Genomic DNA, 27,977 nt, shown 5'->3' with positions numbered 1-27,977 from the left:
CTCGTTTGTACAGGGTGTGTTCCGCCGAGGACTGGTTACAGTACAGTACAGTATAGTGCATTCTAGTGTATTTCAAATTTTGTAACTAGAGATTGGCAATGGTTACTAGAAATTTACTGGCCAATTTGTTCGACCGCCTCCCGTATTGTCCCCATTTTTCTAGAGAGAACTTCTTCAAAACAGAATGTGTCCATCTGAAATTGTTCAAAGGACCCCCACCCCGCGACAGCGATCAAGCGTAAGCGGGAAAATCCTTGCGCAACATCTTTGCGCACATCAAAAATGGCCAACAAGTCCTGAGGCTTTGCCGTTCGTCTCCGGATTTTATCCGAAAATCAAGGGTAAAATGGTTGAAATAATTCTTAAAAATGCTGTAATTAGTTAATAATAAGGGACAATAATAATTTGATCATCAAATAAAAGATTATTTCAATGAATTGCGGGTGTTGGAACGTAAAAACAAAAATTGACAGGAGAGAATGGAAAAAATCTCTGCGCAACATCTCTGCGCACATTAAAAATGGCCGACTAGTCTGGAAGCTTTGGCGTTCGTCTCCGGATTTTATCCGAAATCAAGGGTAAAATCATTAAAATAATTTTTAAAAATGCTGTAATTAGTTGACAACAATGGACAACAATAGTTTGGTCGTGAAATCAACGATTATTCCAATGAATTGCGGGTGTCGGAACGTAAAAACAACAATTGCCAGGAGAGAATGGGAAACGTCTCTGCGCAACATCTCTGCGCACATCAAAAATGGCCGACTAGTCTCGAGGCTTTGGCGTTCGTCTCCGGATTTTATCGAAAATCAAGGGTAAAATCATTAAAATAATTCTTAAAAATGCCATAATAAGTTGACAACAATGAAGAACAATAATTTAATCATCAAATCAACGATTATTCTGCTGAATCGCGGGTGTTGGAACGTAAAAACACAAATTGCCAGGACAGAATGGGGAAAATCTCTGCGCAACATCTCTGCGCACATCAAAAATGGCCGACAAGTCCTGAGGTTTTGGCGCTCGTCTCCAGATATCCGAAATTAAGGGTAAAATCATTAACATAAATCTTAAAAAAGCTGTAATTAGTGGATAATAATGGACAACAATAATTTGATCATTAAATCAACGATTATTCCCATGAATTGCGGGTTTTAAAACGTAAAAACAAATACACATGAGAAAACAATAAAAACGTCTGCGCAACGCCTCTACGCAGATTCAAAGTGGCTGCCCTGATGTTCCTTGGCGATGACCTAAGTGTTGTCGAAGAAATTACTCGTGAAATCGCAGAAAATAAGTAACAATCCGATAATTAATTAATAATAATAATGGACAGTTACAAGGTACAAGGCAATGGTTGCATAGTTCGATAAATTACGAAATTTAAAATGATATGAACGTCTCGAATGGTGAAAATCTGGAATCTCCATGTGACCGACGTATTTGTGACACCACGAGATGACGCCTGGAGGCAATTCTGGACAAATCCAGTATTTGGACAGTTTTGATAGATTCAATGACTCTTTGAAAAATTCAAAACGTGATAAACCTAGTTGATGTGTGAAACCAGTGGACACAGGATTTTATTAGAATGTTAGTGTGGTGAATTGTGATGAAGTTTTCTTTTGTTAATCAAGTGATAAAGTGCTCTCGGGAATTTCTTTGTCGATGTGTGTATAAATACGTAAGATGGCAGTTTCAGTCATGTTAGTGCGGTTTTTAATTTCGAAAGTGTTTAGTGCAAGTGATCTTCACGGGGACGAGCTTCTGGAGGCATTGGAGAGCATATCGACGTCCAGATGAGGATTTCAACGCCCGGTGAGTCACTAAAATTTACAATTGAAAGTTGGCATTTTTCAACCGTCAATATCTCGAGAATGACTGGCGCGATTTCAACAAATTTTATTTCATTTCATGAAAGCACTGAAATGATTCTATTTTTTAATTTTCGAATTTTGCTTGGAAATGATGTAAAATGGTCTAAAACGTAAAAATCCAAAGTTTTACGGCCATGCGTATATGAGCGACTGTCCACCTCTGGTAGTCAACTTTTAGAAAATCGAGAAATGAAAGGACCAACCAATTTAAAAAATTTTCAAATTTTGTCAGGATATAGGTATGAATAAGGATTCTGTGCTCAGGTGCTGCCCAATCGGGCCAGCTGTTTTGGAGAAATCTCCATTCGTTTCTAAATCGTTTTCTGTAAATTGTTCAAAAACTGTTTAACCGATTTCAATAATTTTTTTTCTTCAAAATATTCGTCTCAATGTCCGCTATTTTAATCGATCAAGATATGCATACCCGTTCAGGCAAAATTTCCAAGATATCGTAATTGTTCGGTTTTTCGCTCAAAATGCTTGTGCGTACTCTAACTGTTGGAAAAATCGACATATTAACTTCTAATTGGGCATGCTCCCGGTTTTCATTAGAGCAGTAAATTTCTATAGTCAACTTGTCGGGGCGGGAAGGGGCCCGCTTCACCGTGAAGAAGAACAACTCTAAACATGACAAATGTCTCTAAAGATGATATCTGTTTTCAATTGAACAGCAGAGTTGTGACATCATTGTCTAGGAGGACAATGGGGTCTAGGAGTATGTATAGAACATTGGGGTCTAGGAGTCTCCCCTGTTTCAAAACCATCTTTAGAGGTCCTAGCACGCCATTTCTCGACCCGCTCTTTCGTTTGAGCCCAAAAAAACATTCATATCTTGTCTGACATCTTTGCTACAAACTCGGGTCTCCAACTCGGGCTTTCAATTGAAGGCCCTTTCAAAAAAAAAATTTGGAATATCTATACATGAGGGGCTAATTGACCGGATCTACAGCAGCCTATAAAATATGAATTAAATTAATTTTTTTTGGCCATTTGGTTTTTCGCGATTATCTCGGAAACTATGAGAGATAGAGCCTTAAAACCTATTCCATTCGATTCCTGAGGAAATTTGGGTTCCGTATAGGCAGATGGACGGCTCAGAATTGCGTTTTTCCACTTCCTACACCCTATACAAGATGAATTAAATTAATTTTTTTTGGCACTTTCGTTTTTCGCGATTATCTCGGAAACTATGAGAGATAGAGCCTTAAAACCTATTCCATTCGATTCCTGAGGAAATTTGGGTTCCGTATAGGCAGATGGACGGCTCAGAATTGCGTTTTTCCACTTCCTACACCCTATACAAGATGAATTAAATTAATTTTTTTTGGCACTTTCGTTTTTCGCGATTATCTCGGAAACTATGAGAGATAGAGCCTTAAAACCTATTCCATTCGATTCCTGAGGAAATTTGGGTTCCGTATAGGCAGATGGACGGCTCAGAATTGCGTTTTTCCACTTCCTACACCCTATACAAGATGAATTAAATTAATTTTTTTTGGCACTTTCGTTTTTCGCGATTATCTCGGAAACTATGAGAGATAGAGCCTTAAAACCTATTCCATTCGATTCCTGAGGAAATTTGGGTTCCGTATAGGCAGATGGACGGCTCAGAATTGCGTTTTTCCACTTCCTACACCCTATACAAGATGAATTAAATTAATTTTTTTTGGCACTTTCGTTTTTCGCGATTATCTCGGAAACTATGAGAGATAGAGCCTTAAAACCTATTCCATTCGATTCCTGAGGAAATTTGGGTTCCGTATAGGCAGATGGACGGCTCAGAATTGCGTTTTTCCACTTCCTACACCCTATACAAGATGAATTAAATTAATTTTTTTTGGCACTTTCGTTTTTCGCGATTATCTCGGAAACTATGAGAGATAGAGCCTTAAAACCTATTCCATTCGATTCCTGAGGAAATTTGGGTTCCGTATAGGCAGATGGACGGCTCAGAATTGCGTTTTTCCACTTCCTACACCCTATACAAGATGAATTAAATTAATTTTTTTTGGCACTTTCGTTTTTCGCGATTATCTCGGAAACTATGAGAGATAGAGCCTTAAAACCTATTCCATTCGATTCCTGAGGAAATTTGGGTTCCGTATAGGCAGATGGACGGCTCAGAATTGCGTTTTTCCACTTCCTACACCCTATACAAGATGAATTAAATTAATTTTTTTTGGCACTTTCGTTTTTCGCGATTATCTCGGAAACTATGAGAGATAGAGCCTTAAAACCTATTCCATTCGATTCCTGAGGAAATTTGGGTTCCGTATAGGCAGATGGACGGCTCAGAATTGCGTTTTTCCACTTCCTACACCCTATACAAGATGAATTAAATTAATTTTTTTTGGCACTTTCGTTTTTCGCGATTATCTCGGAAACTATGAGAGATAGAGCCTTAAAACCTATTCCATTCGATTCCTGAGGAAATTTGGGTTCCGTATAGGCAGATGGACGGCTCAGAATTGCGTTTTTCCACTTCCTACACCCTATACAAGATGAATTAAATTAATTTTTTTTGGCACTTTCGTTTTTCGCGATTATCTCGGAAACTATGAGAGATAGAGCCTTAAAACCTATTCCATTCGATTCCTGAGGAAATTTGGGTTCCGTATAGGCAGATGGACGGCTCAGAATTGCGTTTTTCCACTTCCTACACCCTATACAAGATGAATTAAATTAATTTTTTTTGGCACTTTCGTTTTTCGCGATTATCTCGGAAACTATGAGAGATAGAGCCTTAAAACCTATTCCATTCGATTCCTGAGGAAATTTGGGTTCCGTATAGGCAGATGGACGGCTCAGAATTGCGTTTTTCCACTTCCTACACCCTATACAAGATGAATTAAATTAATTTTTTTTGGCACTTTCGTTTTTCGCGATTATCTCGGAAACTATGAGAGATAGAGCCTTAAAACCTATTCCATTCGATTCCTGAGGAAATTTGGGTTCCGTATAGGCAGATGGACGGCTCAGAATTGCGTTTTTCCACTTCCTACACCCTATACAAGATGAATTAAATTAATTTTTTTTGGCACTTTCGTTTTTCGCGATTATCTCGGAAACTATGAGAGATAGAGCCTTAAAACCTATTCCATTCGATTCCTGAGGAAATTTGGGTTCCGTATAGGCAGATGGACGGCTCAGAATTGCGTTTTTCCACTTCCTACACCCTATACAAGATGAATTAAATTAATTTTTTTTGGCACTTTCGTTTTTCGCGATTATCTCGGAAACTATGAGAGATAGAGCCTTAAAACCTATTCCATTCGATTCCTGAGGAAATTTGGGTTCCGTATAGGCAGATGGACGGCTCAGAATTGCGTTTTTCCACTTCCTACACCCTATACAAGATGAATTAAATTAATTTTTTTTGGCACTTTCGTTTTTCGCGATTATCTCGGAAACTATGAGAGATAGAGCCTTAAAACCTATTCCATTCGATTCCTGAGGAAATTTGGGTTCCGTATAGGCAGATGGACGGCTCAGAATTGCGTTTTTCCACTTCCTACACCCTATACAAGATGAATTAAATTAATTTTTTTTGGCACTTTCGTTTTTCGCGATTATCTCGGAAACTATGAGAGATAGAGCCTTAAAACCTATTCCATTCGATTCCTGAGGAAATTTGGGTTCCGTATAGGCAGATGGACGGCTCAGAATTGCGTTTTTCCACTTCCTACACCCTATACAAGATGAATTAAATTAATTTTTTTTGGCACTTTCGTTTTTCGCGATTATCTCGGAAACTATGAGAGATAGAGCCTTAAAACCTATTCCATTCGATTCCTGAGGAAATTTGGGTTCCGTATAGGCAGATGGACGGCTCAGAATTGCGTTTTTCCACTTCCTACACCCTATACAAGATGAATTAAATTAATTTTTTTTGGCACTTTCGTTTTTCGCGATTATCTCGGAAACTATGAGAGATAGAGCCTTAAAACCTATTCCATTCGATTCCTGAGGAAATTTGGGTTCCGTATAGGCAGATGGACGGCTCAGAATTGCGTTTTTCCACTTCCTACACCCTATACAAGATGAATTAAATTAATTTTTTTTGGCACTTTCGTTTTTCGCGATTATCTCGGAAACTATGAGAGATAGAGCCTTAAAACCTATTCCATTCGATTCCTGAGGAAATTTGGGTTCCGTATAGGCAGATGGACGGCTCAGAATTGCGTTTTTCCACTTCCTACACCCTATACAAGATGAATTAAATTAATTTTTTTTGGCACTTTCGTTTTTCGCGATTATCTCGGAAACTATGAGAGATAGAGCCTTAAAACCTATTCCATTCGATTCCTGAGGAAATTTGGGTTCCGTATAGGCAGATGGACGGCTCAGAATTGCGTTTTTCCACTTCCTACACCCTATACAAGATGAATTAAATTAATTTTTTTTGGCACTTTCGTTTTTCGCGATTATCTCGGAAACTATGAGAGATAGAGCCTTAAAACCTATTCCATTCGATTCCTGAGGAAATTTGGGTTCCGTATAGGCAGATGGACGGCTCAGAATTGCGTTTTTCCACTTCCTACACCCTATACAAGATGAATTAAATTAATTTTTTTTGGCACTTTCGTTTTTCGCGATTATCTCGGAAACTATGAGAGATAGAGCCTTAAAACCTATTCCATTCGATTCCTGAGGAAATTTGGGTTCCGTATAGGCAGATGGACGGCTCAGAATTGCGTTTTTCCACTTCCTACACCCTATACAAGATGAATTAAATTAATTTTTTTTGGCACTTTCGTTTTTCGCGATTATCTCGGAAACTATGAGAGATAGAGCCTTAAAACCTATTCCATTCGATTCCTGAGGAAATTTGGGTTCCGTATAGGCAGATGGACGGCTCAGAATTGCGTTTTTCCACTTCCTACACCCTATACAAGATGAATTAAATTAATTTTTTTTGGCACTTTCGTTTTTCGCGATTATCTCGGAAACTATGAGAGATAGAGCCTTAAAACCTATTCCATTCGATTCCTGAGGAAATTTGGGTTCCGTATAGGCAGATGGACGGCTCAGAATTGCGTTTTTCCACTTCCTACACCCTATACAAGATGAATTAAATTAATTTTTTTTGGCACTTTCGTTTTTCGCGATTATCTCGGAAACTATGAGAGATAGAGCCTTAAAACCTATTCCATTCGATTCCTGAGGAAATTTGGGTTCCGTATAGGCAGATGGACGGCTCAGAATTGCGTTTTTCCACTTCCTACACCCTATACAAGATGAATTAAATTAATTTTTTTTGGCACTTTCGTTTTTCGCGATTATCTCGGAAACTATGAGAGATAGAGCCTTAAAACCTATTCCATTCGATTCCTGAGGAAATTTGGGTTCCGTATAGGCAGATGGACGGCTCAGAATTGCGTTTTTCCACTTCCTACACCCTATACAAGATGAATTAAATTAATTTTTTTTGGCACTTTCGTTTTTCGCGATTATCTCGGAAACTATGAGAGATAGAGCCTTAAAACCTATTCCATTCGATTCCTGAGGAAATTTGGGTTCCGTATAGGCAGATGGACGGCTCAGAATTGCGTTTTTCCACTTCCTACACCCTATACAAGATGAATTAAATTAATTTTTTTTGGCACTTTCGTTTTTCGCGATTATCTCGGAAACTATGAGAGATAGAGCCTTAAAACCTATTCCATTCGATTCCTGAGGAAATTTGGGTTCCGTATAGGCAGATGGACGGCTCAGAATTGCGTTTTTCCACTTCCTACACCCTATACAAGATGAATTAAATTAATTTTTTTTGGCACTTTCGTTTTTCGCGATTATCTCGGAAACTATGAGAGATAGAGCCTTAAAACCTATTCCATTCGATTCCTGAGGAAATTTGGGTTCCGTATAGGCAGATGGACGGCTCAGAATTGCGTTTTTCCACTTCCTACACCCTATACAAGATGAATTAAATTAATTTTTTTTGGCACTTTCGTTTTTCGCGATTATCTCGGAAACTATGAGAGATAGAGCCTTAAAACCTATTCCATTCGATTCCTGAGGAAATTTGGGTTCCGTATAGGCAGATGGACGGCTCAGAATTGCGTTTTTCCACTTCCTACACCCTATACAAGATGAATTAAATTAATTTTTTTTGGCACTTTCGTTTTTCGCGATTATCTTGGAAACTATGAGAGATAGAGCCTTAAAACCTATTCCAATCGATTCCTGAGGAATACAACGCAATGGCGAATGGCATCGACAATACTTGAAAGTAGTACATTTACCAAATTTATTTGAGATAACAATCATTCTCATCAGTAAAACATAAAAATAGTTTTAGCGTATTCAACAATTATTGTTTGCGACACTTTGGCGAGGGTTCAAATGAGCGTCCAAGCAGAATAATCAACATCAGTTTATAGTTTGATGATTTTTATTAAACAAAAGTCAATACAAAAGGTTTCCGAGTGACTTTTCCCACTTTCATCCATCTTCATCAAATTTTTCGTGTTCACTGTCACCTTCTCTTTACCATTCCAGTTACAAAAATTAAACCAGTGATTCGATAGTTAAGTTTTGTGAATTTCACGGAGTTTCATCAATATCTGTCTCTGTTAGGTTTTTCTTTTAAAAATATAAACCGAAGAACCTCAATCAATTAATCAGGGCTTGCCCGCCAATGCGCAGATCATACCCAGTACATACTTCGTCGGCTGAATCACGAAATAATTGAGAACTAATCAACAAGTAATATTCATGGCAATTCTCAGAATAATGGGTGATACTGAATGTTTCATATAAATTCATCGTTCTACTGCATTTGGAATGATCAACAAACGCACATGTTTCAGTAAAAAGGAAATATATCATGTAAAATTGATACCAAATTCAACATATATGGGATGAGTGGGAGATTTTGCATTGAGTAACAACAGGCGAGAAAAAGGATTCAGATGATCCATGAATATTTCTAAATAATACATCAAATGATGAGGGATATGTACAAGGATGTATAATATTTACGTTTTGTTATACATAATGTAAGTCCTTGAAACACTAACTCTGTTTAATAAGATAATTCGACGGGGATATAAAGGATAATCTTATCAATAAGTCCAACAGAGTTCTAATCATCTCCCTAAAATGTTTACGAATACTGATAGAAGGATTAATGCACTGTTAACATACAAATTATGAATTGTCTCCATCTGTTCTTCATTAATATTCGTTTGTTAACATTTAGTACGCAGCCATTGAATAGTAGATGTAAATAAAATTTTTATTGCATCAATTCATGATTCAACAATGAATGTCAACAATAAATGAATCCTTCTATGAGTTGAGCTCTTTTGATATTGAATTGAATCTGGGTATCTCTCCAAATTTTATAAAAAATGAAAATTATGCATTAATACGATATCATGAATTAAAAACATCGATAACATCATAATAGATTTGCAGCTTGTCTCGATCGATCGCGGCCGGCGGACGTTGATGTTGAGTATTGCTCAATTGTAATTAGGTCCGTTTTATCGTGGTCTTTTTTTTCTATGAATACACTGACATCTAATTAAGTCATTATATACTATACATATAAAAAAAATTGATAAAATAACAAAATTTTCATCGCTCACAGATCGCAGTCTGCATTTACTTTCTCACCATGCATAAATAAATTAATCTCCTTGAAAATACGTTCTGTTACGCCTGTCTTATACCGTAATTATTTTTCTATTAAAGAAAATAAAAATATTAACTATGGGGGACGACTCATAATTTCACGGAATAAACCTATAATCTTCTCTTCGGCTTGATTTATCTATATTTACTCGGGTTATTTACACCAACTTACAGAGTTACGTAGTTTTTAAAAGGGCTTCGGTACTAATATTTAATATGATACAGACGCCTTCACGTGCCTCGGCATTACGCGATATATAACATCTTTGGGTTCAATTTATTACACATTCATGGGTGATAACGTTTTAATGATAAAAAGACCATTACCTGCATTCCCATTTTATTTCATATCTCACTTATACTCAAATTTCATGTCTTTTTTTTCGTGGATACGATACATGATAACCGAGATATTAATGATAAATAGTCAATACCGTAATGAATTTTTCAGAATAAAATGTTTGAAAAAAACAAAAGGTCCCTAAAAATGACTGAACGAATCGAGTCTTTTCATTAAAAAAAAAAAAAACAAACATATTTCTAATCCTGCACGTAAGTTTTTGGCAAGACTGTCAGTTCCCTTTTCTATGAATTTATGTGTTTTAGTCTCTTATCAGTTTTGTACTCAAGTAAACATTACATTTTAACAGATTCGGTTCTCTTGATTCCTCCCATAGGGATTAAATAGAAAATATAGAAGACTTAATCGAGGTTTACTCCCTCATAGCCAGTTAGACTGCTGACACTTGAGTATCCTCGTCATCTGTAACACAGAATTTTTCTCATTAAGAAAATACCATTGATGAACCTTTCAACTCAGTGACAATGCACTAAGTCTGCAAAACAACACAAAGATGAATGGAAATATTTCCGACACACGTGGGGGGAAGAAGTATTAGGGAGTGAAAAAACCAGGGGAATGTACCTACAATCATTCCGCAATTTCTCTCATTTCTAGCATGCTAGGATTCTGCCAACCGAGCATTGTTGAACTTTCTCTCAAATATGCATAGAATGTCGTCTAGTAGGTGAAGCGTAAAAGAAAATCGGCTGATTGCTAGTATGAGGCGTTTGTCAGGGAAGAAAGTATAGAGGAAAAAAGCGGTCTGAGGGGATAATTTTTCCACAAGTTGTCATTCACGACGATGGATTGGATATTTCACGGTGGTATAGGTTCAACAATTTCCAATAGACTATACGAACTCCTCCTCTATCATAGGAATCCATCGATCCTATGGACCTATGCTCAATTATATCTACCTAAAGTCGTAATTTATTAAACAGCAATAGGAATGTCGAATCGGTCCATCACAATTACATTCGCGATGAAATCATGATTTCACTTTCTTCATTGAGGTCAAATTCAGCTGTTGAATTCGCTTTCATTTCGATATAGCCAGTTCCTGGGGATTTTCCTATGTTAGATATCAGACACAAAGCCAGACTCCAATTAGAAATACCAAGAGCCCAAATAATTGAGGTTTCACCTCCAGAGTGGATAGTTCTCTCCCTCGCATCATTACCCTAGAATTCTCAACGACATGCAAAAAGAGATGTACACAAATCCTCCAGAATCCGTATCAAATAGCCACCACCCGACCTATTTACACAGGGAAACCTCTAACACAAGAGCCTAAGGATGACTAATAATCCACAACCGTAGCGTAAACACACAAAAATTAAACACAATGTTTAACAATACATGGGTTAAGCAAGTGTGAAATTATGAACGAGTAAAGTGTGTAGCGTTAATGCTAGTACCATCATCGTGATTGGTGCGGTAGGTAACTCCTTCGTGGCTGTGAGCACGACCTAGTCTGTGTAATCTCGCCATCTGTGCAGCTACTTTGTATGCAGGCGGTTGACGACACTGTACCGTCCCCAGTCCGGCTCTCATCATATTCATTGGATTTGTCATCACATTATTTGTCATCAGATATGTTCCTCCACTATGATGTTGTCCCGTGTTCATTCCCGGTCCACCAGTACCTGAAAGCCCTCGACTGTCTCGTTTTCTGTGTTTTCATTTTGTTTCATTTGGAAAATTTATAGCCCAACGCGCGTCAATCCAAGAGGGACAACAAAACTTCCGACGACGACAACGTTTACGTTGTGTTTCTTTTCATTAAATTCAAAGTAATTGGGCGATTTTGCTGTTATCGAAATGCGGTCACGCAGTGAGTGCTTCAATTGAAGCTTTCTCTCTTAATTAATGAATAATCCATGTTATAATTAGTACCCCGAAGGAGGTCACCTGCGCGAAGTACACAAAAACAATTTACAATTTGCTGAGGGGGATACGAGAAGAGAAGACCAATACACAAATCTGTGAGCTGTATAATCCATCACAAGCAACGATAATGCAGTTGTTTTTATTGTTTAGTATGCAGTAGCATTTTTAGCTTAAGCATGTCAACACAACACAGCTGATAATATTTAGCGTAAATTTGTTCTAGCGATGTTAGTTTTAACGGTAGATTTAGGGGTGCAGTGTAAATGACGAATAATGAGGCAACTAAAGCAATGGATTTATACCAGGTAATGGAGATCACTCACCTCCGGGAAGTTGGGATTGTTGGTTATGGTGTTGCTGATGGTGATGAGCATGATGATGAAGATGATTGTGGTTCTGGGCAGCAGGAAGCGGAGGTAGTACTGCTACTGCGTGGGGGAAGGGGGGCAGTCCTCCTCGAATGGGTCCTGCGTTACACATACACCACGTTTTTTGGTCTTATTTTTTAGGGAATCCACTATTCCCAGTTCTAGTAGAATGATTCTTTATCGTGGGGGACTTGGGAGGCTATTCAATCTATCCAAACATCTTCGTCTCCCTTTTTTTCTTTTATAACAATATTTTCAAGGCAGTGGTTATTCACAAGCCTGCGTGAATCCCTCCGGTACACTCCATACACTTCATGGGGTTTTCTGAGTGATTCACGCAGGCACGAAGTAGTTCATTGGGCATGTAGATGAACTACTCTGTGCCTGCGTGAATCACTCAAAAAACCCCGTGGAGTGTATGGCGTGTACCGGAGGGATTCACGCAAGCGTGTGAATAGCTACTGCCTATTTTCAATTGTCGCAGGAAAAAATGAAAGCATACGAAGACAGTTGGAATTTTTTTTTATTCATTCTTCACAAGTTCCATTGCCCTTTAATAATGGAGGAGTATCAGAGAGAATGTGAAAAGCGATCAGGATGAATGGAAATCCCTGAGAAAGTTCACCATATCGTGGGGAAAATGCACTGTCCCGCGGTGTTATGCGGAGAAAAGAGTGATGAAATGTTACCATGGGAGATACGAAATTTATAAACTACTTGTCAGAGTCGTTAAATGTATATTACTTCAGATGTTTTTGAGGGTGAGATATTTCAGCTTGCAAATATCCTTTTCTTTTTTCTTATTTCCTTGTATTCATTTTGAATACCTTTTTATTTTTCGTTGGAATTGCTTGACAATTCCTCATGGCAAGGATGAGAAAACCATGAGCATGTGAATGTGTTTCATAAATCTGTACAATACAACATACCTTGCATGGAAGAGTGTCGTCTTTGTGGCAGTGGTGGACTCCCACCGGCTTCTACACTGCTACCACTGTGGCTGTCCAACTGTGTACTGTGACCACTGTCACTGCTTGTCACAGAACCTACACAAATGCCCCAAAATTCTTCCATCATACACGATTCAACCCAGCTGACAATCGATCATTCGTAGATAATTTTTTTTTACTGAGGCTATTGTTTGTAAATATATCTCGTATGTCCCATGGTGACCGTGACAATTTTTTTTTCACTTGTTCAAAGTGCGCAAATCTACAGGATTTATTTACACTATCAGTCAATGTCTTCTCAACTTAATCTAGTCATTCTGTTTCTGGATATTAATTCTACTATTTGCGATGAATTTCTGTGGTATTTGAAGGATTTCTGGATCTGTTGTTTTCGATAAGGGGAATTTACGTTGTTTTAATTCTCTAATGAGTTTTGTCCTTTAATTATTATGAATAGCAATTTATCACGCGTTTTATGATTCAAAAAATTTGTTTTCCTTTCGGATTGTCTGAAAAATAAAACACGAAATACTGAATATCGTGAGATGACGTGACAACGTGCAGTAATATTCCTCATTATTTATATCTATTCGTGATTTTGGAGTGAAGCGAATGAAGAGAAAATTCTAACTGCTGAAAATAGCGAGACTCAAGTGCACCATGGGCCAAGACAATTGTGAAAGCTGTCCCTCAGTTAGTCAGATAAAAACTAATGAGACTGAAATAGCGTTGAGCTGGATACATGGGGCTGGCTTCAACTCACCACTTGTTAATGTTTTTCTGAGAGGCTGAAGATTGCTGAGACTGGTGACACTACTGCTCTCGGCGCTAAGATCAACGGGAGGTGGAAGACCGGATGGAGTGTCACTGTGGGATCTCTCGTGCATTGGCACACGCGAACCTGCGGCTACCCTCCTTGGTGCACCAGGACTAGGCTCCAGACCACTCGAGTGAAGGGTCAATCCAGGAACTGGGAGGACGGGAGGACAATGTTTTGGCTGGTACGGTCGAGTCTTGTGGGGGTCGGAGAGGGCTAGCATTTTTCGGACAGCTTGTGGAGATGCTGCACCGAATTTTGTACCTGCAAATCAATTTGAAATTGAAGTTTCTAATGATACAACTGGTGATGAAGAAGAGTTTATATGCATTCAGTGGAAATACTAGGGGAAGACATTTCTCCAGAAACTTTTTTGGTGAGTGGATTAAGATCTACAAAAACGGCTATTACGATACCCTCTTCAGTATTTTTTCTGCAAATGAATACTAAATCATCGTTTCGAACGAGACAACTGATGATGAATAACAGTTTGGATTCATTTAATTTAATGGAAAATTATTCATCAATACTAGAAGACATTTGATATGTGATTTGATATAAAGGTAAAACACCTTGAATACTTTTTCTGCCCTCACTTGTACTACTGGCGCTACTGGTCGTCGACAAAGTCGGTGAAGGATGTCGTCTACCCCTGCTGCCGCCATGAGGTACAGCAGCAACAGCTGGAACAGCTCCCGCATGTGGCTCACACTCGACAGAGAGTGCATGCAATCGTTCCTCATCCGTAATCACCTTCATATTTGCAAGATACGCTTTTACGCGTCTCACCATTTGCGCCTCCTCGAACATTTTCTTGGAATTGGGCGCAGCTGTCGACTTCTTTCTGCGTTTAACAGTGGCAGTTTGGCCCCCCTGATTGGCTGTTGTCATCTGATTCAACGCTATCATCGCTGAACTCGGTGGCTGTCCCCCTCTCTCCAGCATCGTAAGCAAATCGTAGGGGGATGAACACATGTTCGTCAGTGTTCTCACCTCCTTCGCTATCATCCTGAGTTTTTCAAAATTCACTAGACCCTCGACTCGTGAATCATTCCCCAGATGAATGAACGTAAGATCCTTCTTGACAACTGGGTAGAAGGGAATAATGGGCGGTTGTGTCTGCTCAGAGGCCACCAGCTGTCGATATTTACTCATATTTCTACTGGGATCCATGAGCTCCTGCAAATCACTGAATAATCTCTGATATTTACTCGGTAATTTTTCCCACGAAGCACGCAATCTTGACACCGCCCCATGCCCAAGACCAGAAACAATAGCGAACATTGAGTTGAAGTTCTTACACTCCTTGCACTGTCTAGCTATCTTAATAAACTGCTTAATAATCTTACTTCTCTTGACGAGATTGTACTCCGAACACACCTCTGTCACTACCCAAAACATCTCCCTGTTGACTAGTTCAGCAAATTGGCTGAGCATAGGTACACCATACCTACTCTTGAGTTCAAATAAATCATCAACGTATTCGGTCGATTCAATTTGTCGAAATATGCTAAAGTCTTGTAATGTCAATTGTATAGCCACTTCTACAGCATTCAATTGAAGAAAGTGCACTTGAGATTCACGTATTAGTTCGGGGGCTTGATCATCGGCTACTAGTGTCTCTGATACACCATTTATCCTCAGATAATATCGAGAATTTAAACCTATTCTCTCAGCAAGATTCTGCAATTGATCTGGTAGTCTACGTTGCTTTATCATTCCACCCTCACCAACACTGACTTCAGCTAGTGAAAAATTGGAACTACTCTCGGTTATACCAAACTCCTGGAGTGCCAGCATTACAACCTCGTGGGCCGTTGTCTCTTTGTGAACTGGCAGGTACTTGCAGGTTTGATCAGCCTTATACACTTTGAGAACATGTTCAGGATAATCTGGTGCTCGTGAATCCTCGTAACAGTAGAGTGACGTTAAATCGGGATTACTTCGCGAGTGATAGAGATTCGTTGTTTGGGATAATCCACCAGTGCCAGGTGGTGTGTGAGGAGGTGCCAGAGAGTCGTCAGCATGTACACCAGAGTTTATAGTGTTCTTTGGCAATATGTTCATCTTCATCAGGGCTTTCTGAAATCTTCTCTTTGGGCCGAGTGTCATGAATCCCTTGGGATCTTTCTTATGATCCTTGCAGGGGGAGACGTTGTTATCATTCGTGAAGAGTGGAACACCACCGACCATGGGGTTCAACTGTGTGTTGGTCAAGAGAGGATCGACGTGAGTCGATAATCTGGCTCGTGGATCCGGCTGTATCCTCGGTATTTCTGGTTTATTAACTCGTCCCCTAGGCCTCGGGGAATTGTCCGGGGCCTGAAGCATCTCCTTAAAAGCCAGCAGATTCGACTTGACTGTTATACTCAGATGTGTTGAACTCCGGAGTAACTCGAGGGCTCGTGCGTGACTGACGTGCTCAAATCGTTGGCCATTTACCTCCAGTATCTGATCCCCTCGTTTCAAGCCCACATCCTCAGCTTTCGATCGTTTATCGACTTTTGAGATGAAGATACCGTAGCCCCTCTCGTATCCACCGAGAATACTGAAGTGCAGAACTTCGTCCCTCGTGGGTCTTGCCAGGGTGACGTTTCTAGTTCTTGCTTTAGCACCACAAGCAATGTTCAATAATCTCTGCTGTCCCAGCATCTTCTCGCGCTCAAGAGCACTCTCAAATGCCTCTAGAAACTCCATCATCGAGGGGTCTGTCTCAAAGTCTGTGAAATGATTGTTGACCCAGAGTAACACCACTCGTGCCACACGATCTCTCACGTGGGACTGGCCAAACCACTCCAGCAGTTGATCAGCCACTAGTAAAGGACTCTCGATGAATGTTCTGTGGGTCAATAAAAAATCCTCGACGTAAGTCGGATCTGTTATACTATTTTCCTCGATCAACTGGAGCATTAAACGCTCTGGGGTACCTCGGATGACAACGTGACCACGACGATTGCCACCGTCAATAGCACCACGCAATTCTGTCACCAAAATTACTCTACCATTCTCCTCGTGCCTCCTCGTATTCTCCTCACCCTGATGCTGGATACGAAAATAGTCGGCCTGTGTTACACACACAAATTGGCAATCATTGCACTTTGTTCGCATTACACCCTTGTGTAACAATCTCTCCATTGTGGGGAGAATGCCGAAACTGTCGCCCAGGTGGAGGTGCTCGATCGTACCATCACTGTGCTCAATCTCAACCGCACCATTTATGAGGACACTCCAACTGTCGAGCTCTTCACCGTCATTTAGAACGATCATACCAGCGTGTTCGACCACTGCAAATACCATTACAGCGCACAGCGCTCGGCGTACAGCAAGTGTCATGTTGGTGAAGGCTTTCAAGTGCTGGGTGAACTCCAGGAGGATCTCAATGTCGTCCTCGGTTCGCTCCGCTGGGTCTTTCTCGAGGCATTCACGCACTGTGTCTCGGACAGTCAAGCTCTGGAAGATAATGGGGAGATTGATTTATTGGTAATCGATGCCTTCGTGGAGCGATGAAAAATAACAACATTTTTTTTTTCACTAGTTCTTGGTGAATGCTAAATTATCTTGTTAATTTAACAGAGTCCCACCGCTTTCTACGTGGAATTCCACTGAATCTTTATTAGATTCTGGTAGAAAATTCCATTTGTTTTTTGTGCCAGTGCTATTAAAAATTATGGGACTTTCACGTGCGTTTTTCAATAGATTGAATTCAGAGAAAAAAGTGGGTAGATGTTAATTTTTTCATATAACTTATTCTATTGGCATTATGTATATAAGAATTTCTCAGGTGTTTTCTTTTTGGACATTATTATGAAGAACATATAAAAATACAACGGAAAAAAAATAGAAAATTTATGGACGAAAATTTAAAGCAATTGCCTTTTTTAATCAAATATCTCTCAACAAAATGACAAGTTAAGATTGTATAACCTGTCATACAGTTGGCACAAGAAACAGATAGAATTGTTTTTTAAGTACTAGATTTTTCCATTCCATTTATTCATATTTAAAACGAAAAATGCTGAGATTTTTTTTTTGTTGAAAATTTCATTTCTCTAATAGAAAAGAGCTCAGTTGTCCATATGAAATTTTGTTAACGACACTTACATCCATACTCTCAGCAAGATCCTCCTCCTCATCGCTATCAACGATGGACTCAACGAGGCCAGAAAAATCCACCTCATCGTTATCAGCATCCAATGAGCCCTGGACGGATGTCATTGTGTCAGATCCACTGTACGCTGAGCTTGTGTCACTGGAGTGACTACTCCTGTTGGACTTTTGGTACAGCTCAGGCCTGCCCGCAAGGCCCTGCGTGAACTGAACAAAAAACAAATTCCCAATAACTAAAAAATAATTAATATAAAGCCGGTTATTCTTCTGGAATTCAACGCTCCGTATGATTGTTTCCGTCAGTACCATCGCAGTCTCGATTGTCGGATGATTAATTTCATTATCATTCGTTATCAGACATGCTTTATATGGACAACATTCAGTTTCCCTGCATAAAGAACAATTACGTCAATTCAACGAGTGACTGAACCAATTACCTTTCTCACTTTGCCATTTGAGTAAATGTGATCTTTGGTACGCATTTGCATTGTAACTGAGGCATACGCCTCCACAAAATGCAATCACAATGTTAGGAAACAGCAGTACAACGATACAATTAACAAGCCAACGTACATATCAAATATTTCCCCCCGCGTGATACTACACTGGCGTGCAATTGCAACAATGAAAATCGAACAATCAGTCATCCTTTCAACGATTCTTTAGCCACAGTATGCGGCTGGTAATGGTTGTTTTGTTCCTGTGAGAATTTATTAAAACAATACGGTAAAAACGAGCAAGTCACTGCGCCATGTTGTTTCCCTAATGTGGGAGTTGACAGCGAATGTAATAATTCCATTCTCCCTCGAGCCATGATAATTAACGTTAAACCATAATTGTTCATCTGTCAGGGAAGCTCCTGTATCCGAGGACAACAAAATCATCATTTTCTCGTAGTTAGATTAGAAAGCTTGGAGATGGGTTCCAGTCATTGACGTTTACCAGGGAGGGAAATACCGAGAATGGGCGTGATTGGGATCGAGGTGCATTTGTAAGTTAGGTTAGGATCACTGAACATGTCATCACGTACACGGTACATCCAACTGTTGGAGAATATCGCGAGTCAACTGGAGAAAGCACGATGGCCATTGGCATATTGCAAACTATGGGTGCATGGTACAAGCGTTCACCAATCTGATGTCGATAATTCACCTATAATGATCTGTCAACGGTACAGCTCCCCCCCTCCCAGTGACAGAGAAAAAAAAAACAAAGCGAACCCGTAACAACTGGAGAATAAAAAATAATAATGAGAGGCCAAATGCCATGAGTACAAATTGATCTGAAACCTCATTCTGATCTGACACTGGCAAAAGATGGAAAACATTGTTGGTGAAAGGGAAGAGACAAGATAGAAAACACCACAGGCTTGTAGCATGCGTCGAGGCCCCCGCATCTTAACTAATATACAAGAGAGGTGCGTCTGGCCAAGGCCATTTTGGAATAGGACATTTCCCATGTACCTTGCCTCCAATGCTGTTTAGACAGCAGGAAAATTATTAAATATCCCGGCAACTCACTTGATACATCCCAAAGGCATCCATCGTGGATGAGGCACGTTTATCGATGTGAAATCCTTGATTGTGGTGGAGCAAATTTATCACTTCCAGTGATAGTAATATCGATAACACATTAATTCACCCTGCCAATCCATAATGTATTCACTTCTCTCACCATCATCACATTATTAACATTCAACTGATACATGCACAGTAAAACATGTACTGTTTCTTGCTCTATTTCACCCGCATTGCTCTGGCACTCAACTCGCAATTATGTACAGCACAAGCGAAAAATATATCAGTCCCCGTGGGCTTATCCAACAGCGTTAAATAGCTGTGGAGCCGTCGGCTTTCCGGCCACTTTCTTGTTACTTTACTGCTTTTTATTTCACGCGAATACAACTGGATACCGCTTTTACAGCCCCATGTCTGACCACTGAGACTAGCGGTTCTCTATGAAGAGAACAGAAACACAACCGAACAATAAACGCAATGAAAACCTGGCCTGGCTGTGTCGTCGGTCGGCGCTGCTTCGTTCATCGTCGAACGTCGGGTTCCTTTCCCCATTACCCCGCCGCCCCCCAGTACGCCTCACTCGTTGATGCTTGTTTATCTCTCTCACTCATTCAGAATTACTACTCCATGCGCCAGCGCTCAGCCTCTCACAGTGCGCAACGTACCACCAACACAGGTTTAACATCGAGCGTATCCCACTTTAGTCACATGACCCAAGTAAACGAGCAAGGGAGCCAGGGGTGTAGCCGTCAGGAGGCACCCGGGAGAACTCCGGGGGCACCTGTAGCTTGTGCTTCTCAGTGTAAATCCCATCAATGCACTTTTGGAATTTTTTTTCTCTCTCTCTCTCTCTCCCCAATTGTCAGGTGAATTCTCCGCCTACTCGATTTGGCTCATTCGATTGGCTTTTATTTCGTCGATTTGAATTTTTTATTCACGCGAAAAAGAGAAACTCAGACTGGAAATAGCAGGCGGGATAAGAACAATATGACCAAATGAATAAATCACGAATGGAGTTTCCTTCCCATACCAAATGTATCAAACGGCCAACCACTCGTGAGACATTCATTCCACTTTCCTACGTTGTGGAAATGTGGAGATTGATCGGGGGTACCTTGTGCCACACACCGACACAACTTCAATGTTGTTTAGAGGTGTTTGTTGCCGGTGGTAAGGGAAGGATGAACTTATAGGATATCTCGGGAGTAACAGCGCTGAGAGGGAGGCCACTGCCCGCCCGACTAATGATTCTCTATGCCCCGTTACACTGCAACCTGCATCGTGGCTCTATTTCTCGGATTAATCGACAAGTGAACATTCAATATTGCACGGGATCGAGATGTTTTTTTCAATGGAAATGTCAGGGGCTCTGAAATACCGCTGGATTTCAGGTGGATTTGGATCGAGGAAAATTCACACTTTGTTAAGTTATTACGGCGTAACGCGACATTCCGCAACTTCCGATTTTCCAGAGATTCCTCAAATTCCGGAGCGCGGATGTGGCTATCGGCGTTAGGATATGGAATATCTTCGGACATTGTTTACTCTAAACTTCCTGGATTTTTTCCGACTTTCGCGAAAAAAAGAATTAATTGAAATCGGAAAGAAAGAAAAATTGATCGTCATGTGTATTTAAATTAAATATAATTAATTATCATTTTTTTGAACACATTATAATTATCGTCGGACACATTCCAGCCACTCGAGGGCTATAAAATACCATTGGATTTCAAGTGGATTTGAATAGAGGAAAATTCACACTTCGTTAAGTTATTACGGAGCAACGCGACATTCCACAACTTCCGATTTTCGAGAGATTCCTCAAGTTCCGGAGCGCGGATGTGGCTATGGGCGTTAGGATATGCAATATCGTCGGAAATTGTTTATTCTTGGGTTTATTATAGACTTCCTGGATTTTTTCGGACTTTCGCGAAAAGAAGGAATTAATTTATTGAAATCGAGGAGAAGGAAAATTGATGAATTTATCGTCACGTGTATTAGATAAATTAATTAATTATAATTTCCCTTGAACACACTATAATTACCGCTGGACACATTGCGGCCAGTGGAACGTTAGATATTACACAGGATCTAAATTTTTTCAATGGAAATGTCAGAGACTCTGAAGTATCTTGCATTGATTTTCGGGTGTATGTAATAGTATAAATGTTCATCAAATTAGTAGGATTTTATGAAACACTCGTATTAAAAAAAATAATAATACATCGACTATCACGTATATTAGGCAAATGAAGTCGTCCCTTTTTCTCAGAATTAATTTCTCATTTCTCTGTGACGCACTATCTTAAAATTACCACCAGACACAAACCGGCCGTTATTTTTAATCCTTTACCACCAACTCCAACTTTATCATCCACAAAGAATTCCAAAAACACGCATTCACCGAAACCAGCCACATCAATTTCACGGGAGGAAAAGAATTCAACCAAAGAATAGGAAAAAAAATAGAGAAAGAGCAGAGGAGATAAATAGAGATTGATGATTGAATATTTACCGTGTCGTCAAAAACGAAATTGACCTGACGTGCATCTCCGATAGGTTGAGGGTGTGAAGGTCGCGACATTTTCCCACCGACATGCTCTTCCGGATAATCAATCTGGAATGACAAAACAACGACGTGATGATAGCGTCATTCGATGAATTTTATTTATAATATCTTACGTATGAAGTCATCACGGTTGTCCCTTCATACAAATTTTATATCACAGATAAAATGGTGATAATCGTAAATTGTTTTGTACGGCCAGTCATATTTTTTACCGAATAAATTCACCACAGAAAAACAATTCGACGACTGAAATTGGTCCCGATATTTGTTCAGCTATAAGTGATTTCTCATAGAGATCCATAGCCATTACGAGCTGAGAGTGAAAGGAGACGGATTTCCCCTTTCCCTACGGGATTTATCTAGACCTAAAAATTGGCGAGTCAAATAGCGCCTCATTTATACTCAAGATATTTATATTCCCTTTTATGTAGAATAGAATGGACTTACGGCTATCATTTCAGAGGCCTCAAGGACGAAACATTCGTTGGGACGCCTAGGGTTGCCACCGGTTCGCTTCCCAAAGCTGAAACAAGAGGGATAAGTTTCCAAAATAAATTCACTGGGCATTTAACATTTGGAGTTTGTGGCACTGTGATAGGAACAGTTGTGCTGACATTTCCGACGGGACTTCTCCGAAGTTAAATGGACCAGTCAGCAGCAAACTCCGTGAAACTTTCGCGCAAATGGTGGAATCACCAGGATGCATATTTTTCCGGCAAATAAAATATTGTGATAAAACTATTTTATAAAGCTCGAGAAGGAAATGCAGCTCCAATTTCATCAGCCGTTGCTAAATCGATGCACTAGATATAGCTTATGGGAAGAGAGTGTTAAAGTTTCATTCTCATCCTCGATCGGAAATCGATAATGCGCTATATAACACTTCAGCCTTTGTTTACCAGACGGGAGAATTCAATCAGAAAATTTCAAACACAAACTGGAATGTATATGGAAAAAAACGTATTCGAGGTGATGATGAGGAAAAATGACTGCATTATATTTATAATGTGGCAGTGGTGGAAGCTGAATGCAAATGGAGTTTGAAATCGAGAGAGAATTAGTGTTATACGTGTTTGCACACTGTGGATATATTTAATGGTCCGTGGACGCGAGAGTAACTGATATTACCGGGGTATATTGGCATTAATTATTCTTACCTTGAGCGAGGCAAAAACATTGATCCATCGATGAAAACTGAACCGGAAAGGAGGATGTACCAACTCGTTGCCAATTCACCGGTGCTAGAATAGAATTTCATGGAGTGTTTCACAATACCATCGTACAATGGGAGAAAAACATGATATCTTGGGCGTATACAAAAAATTTTAATCTCATTGAGAAAAAAATGCAGTTAATCTTTGGAGATGTTTCATTCGGTATTCAAGAGTGATGAAATTGTGATGGAATGTTAACATTCGTACTATTTTCTATCCAAGGCAAATGTTTTCAGTCACTGCATCTAGAAAAGAATTGAAATTCCATGGGCAGTTGAACAGTAATAGGAGAGCGATATTTTGTGGGAAAAATCATGGAATTTGAGATTTAATAAGATTCCAAATTTTTTAACAGTAGAAAGATACGAATTCTCTAACATATTCAGTACCATATTCAGTTAATTGGAAATTTAAGAATATATTTATTTACATTTTCTCAATTTCTATTAAGTTTCATCGAATGACTGAACAAAAATGTAAACTTCCCACTCGGGCGAAATGGACACTTTCGACTGTATGCAAACGTTCATTTCTTTAACAATTCAATGAACCACTGACATATCAAAAAAAAAAGGAAAAATCGTCGATTTTGCCCCACTTACCCGTATTCCCTGAAATTTCCGAAAAACTATAACGTAATAAAAATTTCCAAGTGTCCCAGGAATGCCAGTAAAAAATTTTCAACAACGAAATAAATCTCCAAAAGAATTAAATAAATACAATTGACGGCCTCTAATTTGATGATTCATTCATTATCAAGACAACAATTCCTATCCGGAATATTTAAATTGACAAAGTGGTCCAATGCCCGAAGATATTCATCAGTTCAATAAAATGAGGACAAGCTCTTTTCAAAGTATCAAAAGAACGCTGCGTCACATTCTTCAAGTATGTTACACGGAAATCGTCTATTACTCTGAACATTGGCCAGTACTTACTAATATAATACATGATTCGCGTGGTGCCTCTCATATCTAACAATCTTGCAGAGTTCACGGAGAAGTGAGTCTCTGCATGGTCGTAATGCTTCCAATCCGAGTAATCCGTAGTAAATGATCTGAAGATCCTGCAAAACAATTACATCACATGATTTTTATTCCCATCTGGGATGAGTCACTGATCGAAGACCTTAATGTCGTTAACTAGAGCATTTGGGGTCGATCTTGTCATTGTTGAATGCTTCATGATAATGATTTTCCGTTCTTGATAGCCTTTTTTCATTTTTTTTTTTACTTTCAAATTCTATCGATGAATCGAATCATGTCAAACAATCTTTTGACGTTCTCCATGCGGAATGCATCTGTTATAGACCCTTCATGTTCAATAACTGACCGAGGTCACAACATAATTGATTTTTTTTTTCCTCACCTGAAGTGTCCGCCTGTCTGGATCACGGGAGAGTGCCCTAACAAAATGTGGATCTGAATAGCCCGTCATACTATTCACTCGACTATCTTGCCATGATGTGTAGGTAGTGCAACGTACTTCGATGACATTGAACCAGCTTCTTCTTTTCAACCATTGTCAGCCGTTATTCTTCTAACGGCCTATTCTATTACAGAGACCTGACGCTTCCATCATTGGAGCAGTGTGAATTAAGTATTCCCTTTATTACGAATATTCCGTTGGAATGATTCTGCTATTTTACCTGAAACAAAGGGAAAGTAGAGAATTAACTTGACGTAAAAATTAAATGATTTGGTCATTAATTTGTTATACTATCTGCGGGTGAGAAATGAGGATACAATGATGTGAATGCAATGAAAATACGAAAAAAGATGAGATCAAGAGGGAAATAAAATTGTAAACGAACGAAATATCACCAGTGAAATAATGCTGCCGTTCGTTTTTTTTTCTGTTACCCGAGCGAGGGCTGCAGTTGCGACGCCAAGTACTGGCACGCACCTGCTACAATATCCTCGAGGCGTCTTCTCCCTTCCCAATATTTACAACCCGGACACTCATTCGTCATTCTAGAAAAAACGGTTGGACTAACGAATTTCTATGATTAAAAATTCTCATCAATTTTTTTTCTCTTTTATCAAATTTTTTACTATGATTTTCGGTGAATATCAGCTCTATATTGTCAAAATATGTGCGCATTTATGCATGATATAATTCACTGGTTCTATTCAGTCAACGGAGCAAAGTACAATTAATAGAATAGCCGCAAAAAAGTATAACATATCCACTCACATATAAATTACGTCGGAGGGCAAACCTGCGTTTTTAATGAGGATGTAACGTACAACGCATTTACGCCCGCTTCATGGCCTGTGCACTAGTTACCCTGATGAATTTTTCTCACAAAACCTCGCAACTATATCATTTGATCTATCATATTGTCGTGAATGTCTATTTTCCCCCTGAGAATGCATTCCATCGGGTACGCATTCGTCTCTTCCGATCTGAATATTTTCTCTCAAGTTAGTGGCGCTTTTATTTTGACATTATCCTTTTCTCGAATTTTACTGTATTGGTTGATTTAATTTTCTATCCACCCTATTCATTTTAATGCATATCTTCTTAAATACATTGTAAACATTTTTTAAATATCTTTTTTTTTCATAGCGCGTCAATTTCATAAACTGAAAAAAATCTATAATTATTTTTTACTGTTGAACATGGTAAAATTGCGAGTCAGTATAGTAGAAAGTGGTAGGAAAGAAGTAAAATTTCATTTGTCACGGCTAAAAATTCGGTTAAAATATGTAATGTTCACAGTGTAATTTTAATTTTATACTCCCTCCGTGTACAAACGTATCTATGCGAAGTTGTTGGTTCCGGAAATTGTTATTACGGATGGACTCACCGTGGAGTACTGTGTACAGAGGAAACTGGGGAAAATTATGGAGATTCTTAGATAGGCTAGCCGTTCCCGCTGTAATCGCGTCCTTTTTATAGTTTTCATTCTATAGTTGAGGCGATTCTCTTTTAGACAATCGAAAAATAGTTTTAATTTCATTCGGGTAAATTTACCTCTTGATCTAGTTTCTTTAAATAGTCTAGTACAATGGATTTTCGATTATATCTGCAGAACCTACGTGGGAAAGTAGCACTTCACATACGTCTGTTATGCGCCCATACGGATGTCGAGACATGTGGAAAATGAGTGAAGAAATGGCTGGCTTTGTTTGAAAGACAACGAGTTTTTCTTAGAAAAATTGTCAATTTATATGCCAAATCATTACTGCCCAGAATGCTACAAGAGTCACATTTTCTTTGGAAAAAATGGGGGAAATCTTCAAATATAGCATTAAATTTGGGGTTTCACACCAATTATTCGCCTGAAAGATGGTTAATAAGCGCGCGAAGTCCTTGTCAAATGAATTTCACGCGTCTGTGATGTGCGTGATGATGACAAATATTTAGACATTCGGGAAATTCAGTCATGACAGATCGACTCGCAACCCTGTGAAACCGCTCAATATCTATTTTCGTAGCCCAGAATATTTCTCCCTTAAGAGAAGAGGTCAGGATTTTTTGACTCGCAGATGCGTTTATATAGATCGGTAGATTGGTGAAATTAAAGCGTCTTTTCTCAGCTTGTGGCATCATTCTTATGGCTTTCGGCTTCCACCTGCGTATTTCTATAAATAGCGGGGTATTCATACCTTTTTCCGCTCCCTCTGTTCATTTTTCCCGCATAACTCGGTGATAAACCATGAATTTATGAATTGAAAAGCATGCAGAAGTCTCGGGAAAAGGCGATATTAGGAGATGATTCAGAGAGTAACGACAAGTGTAATGTATTTTGTAATGATAGAAAGGGAAACGTAAGGTGAAATCTCCGAAAAATGTGTCACCCAGCCGTTAAAAGAGGCTCCACATTTCCTCGGTGATAACGACATACCTGACATTCTTACCGTTATTTCATCCCATAGGATTTCACACGGATAAATTGAAAATTCATAACAGTTATTTCATGCACGTGTCTACATACGGTACTCACAGCGTATACTTTAGCAGGAAGGCCTTCCCTTGGTGATTTACGTTAATCCAATTTCATACGAATTATTGAATTGTCATGAATACACTTGCAGTTACACTCACTAAAAACACTCAGTCATGGGGACAACATCGAAAATTATAACAGTGTGAATATACATTGGGTTGGGTATTGTTGGTTAGGAATAAACATGCAAATGGATACACCAAAGTGTCATAAAGCAAAAGCAAGCAAATGTGCCTTCACCGTTGACTTCAATCGTCCCCCGTCCATTGGGACACGCTTGGCGCGACGCTATTCCCCTCCACTTGTCGCCGAAACCCCCACTTCAACACCTTGGTAGCCACGGTGCTATATACAACAGTTTTGTGTCTGTAAAATTTCTCAACCACTTGAAGTTGGGCTTGGGACCCTTTGAAAATCGGTGGTATTCGGGCGGCGGTGGGGGGAGGACGAACGAGGGGAATAGTGGAAACTGAGGGAGGGTGGATTTCCAACTGGTTTGCATGGGCAGGTTGAAGACGTTCCACTGTTTCCGTTTTTAGTGGATTTCGTGGGTTTGGGGGAAAGACGCTGGGGAGAGGGTACTGGAGGTGGGGGAAGGTTGCTGCAGACCTACTGACCTCCATCCCTTGAGATTTTTGAGAGAATTAAAGTTATCACTCAATTGATTTTTTCATGTTTTTGAACTCATATCTCCGGCAATTTTTCGCATTTCCTCAAATTGATTCG

The 27,977-nt window shown here is 39.4% G+C and overlaps 1 protein-coding gene across 9 annotated transcripts; it reads right to left on the bottom strand.

Moving 5' to 3' along the window:
- Window positions 1–8,252: 8,252 nt before the first annotated feature.
- LOC107040237 (rap guanine nucleotide exchange factor 6) lies at window positions 8,253–27,562 on the bottom strand. 9 transcript variants are annotated; one of them, XM_015260217.2, is made up of 13 exons: window positions 27,492–27,562; window positions 24,665–24,944; window positions 24,235–24,362; window positions 23,240–23,323; window positions 22,530–22,605; window positions 22,029–22,130; window positions 17,991–18,203; window positions 14,462–17,339; window positions 13,836–14,153; window positions 13,052–13,168; window positions 12,078–12,221; window positions 11,283–11,510; window positions 8,253–10,284 (listed from the first exon to the last, which is right to left on the bottom strand). In XM_015260217.2, exons 2-13 carry the CDS (start codon window positions 24,731–24,733, stop codon window positions 10,253–10,255), a joined length of 4,389 nt encoding a protein of 1,462 aa, XP_015115703.1. In that variant the 5' UTR covers window positions 24,734–24,944; window positions 27,492–27,562; the 3' UTR covers window positions 8,253–10,252. The 9 variants fall into 9 exon arrangements, with proteins under 9 accessions (XP_015115703.1, XP_015115702.1, XP_015115705.1 ...); XM_015260216.2 differs by having other exon boundaries at window positions 27,249–27,537; XM_015260219.2 differs by having other exon boundaries at window positions 14,486–17,339; window positions 27,249–27,537.
- Window positions 27,563–27,977: the final 415 nt, after the last annotated feature.

The sequence above is a fragment of the Diachasma alloeum genome, unplaced genomic scaffold (genome assembly GCF_001412515.2).
Source record: "Diachasma alloeum isolate Michigan unplaced genomic scaffold, Dall2.0 Dall_scaffold_00326, whole genome shotgun sequence".
Lineage (NCBI taxonomy): Eukaryota > Metazoa > Arthropoda > Insecta > Hymenoptera > Braconidae > Diachasma > Diachasma alloeum.
The sequence above is the reverse complement of the archived record's forward strand: the minus strand, read 5'-3'. Positions and strand labels throughout refer to the sequence as shown.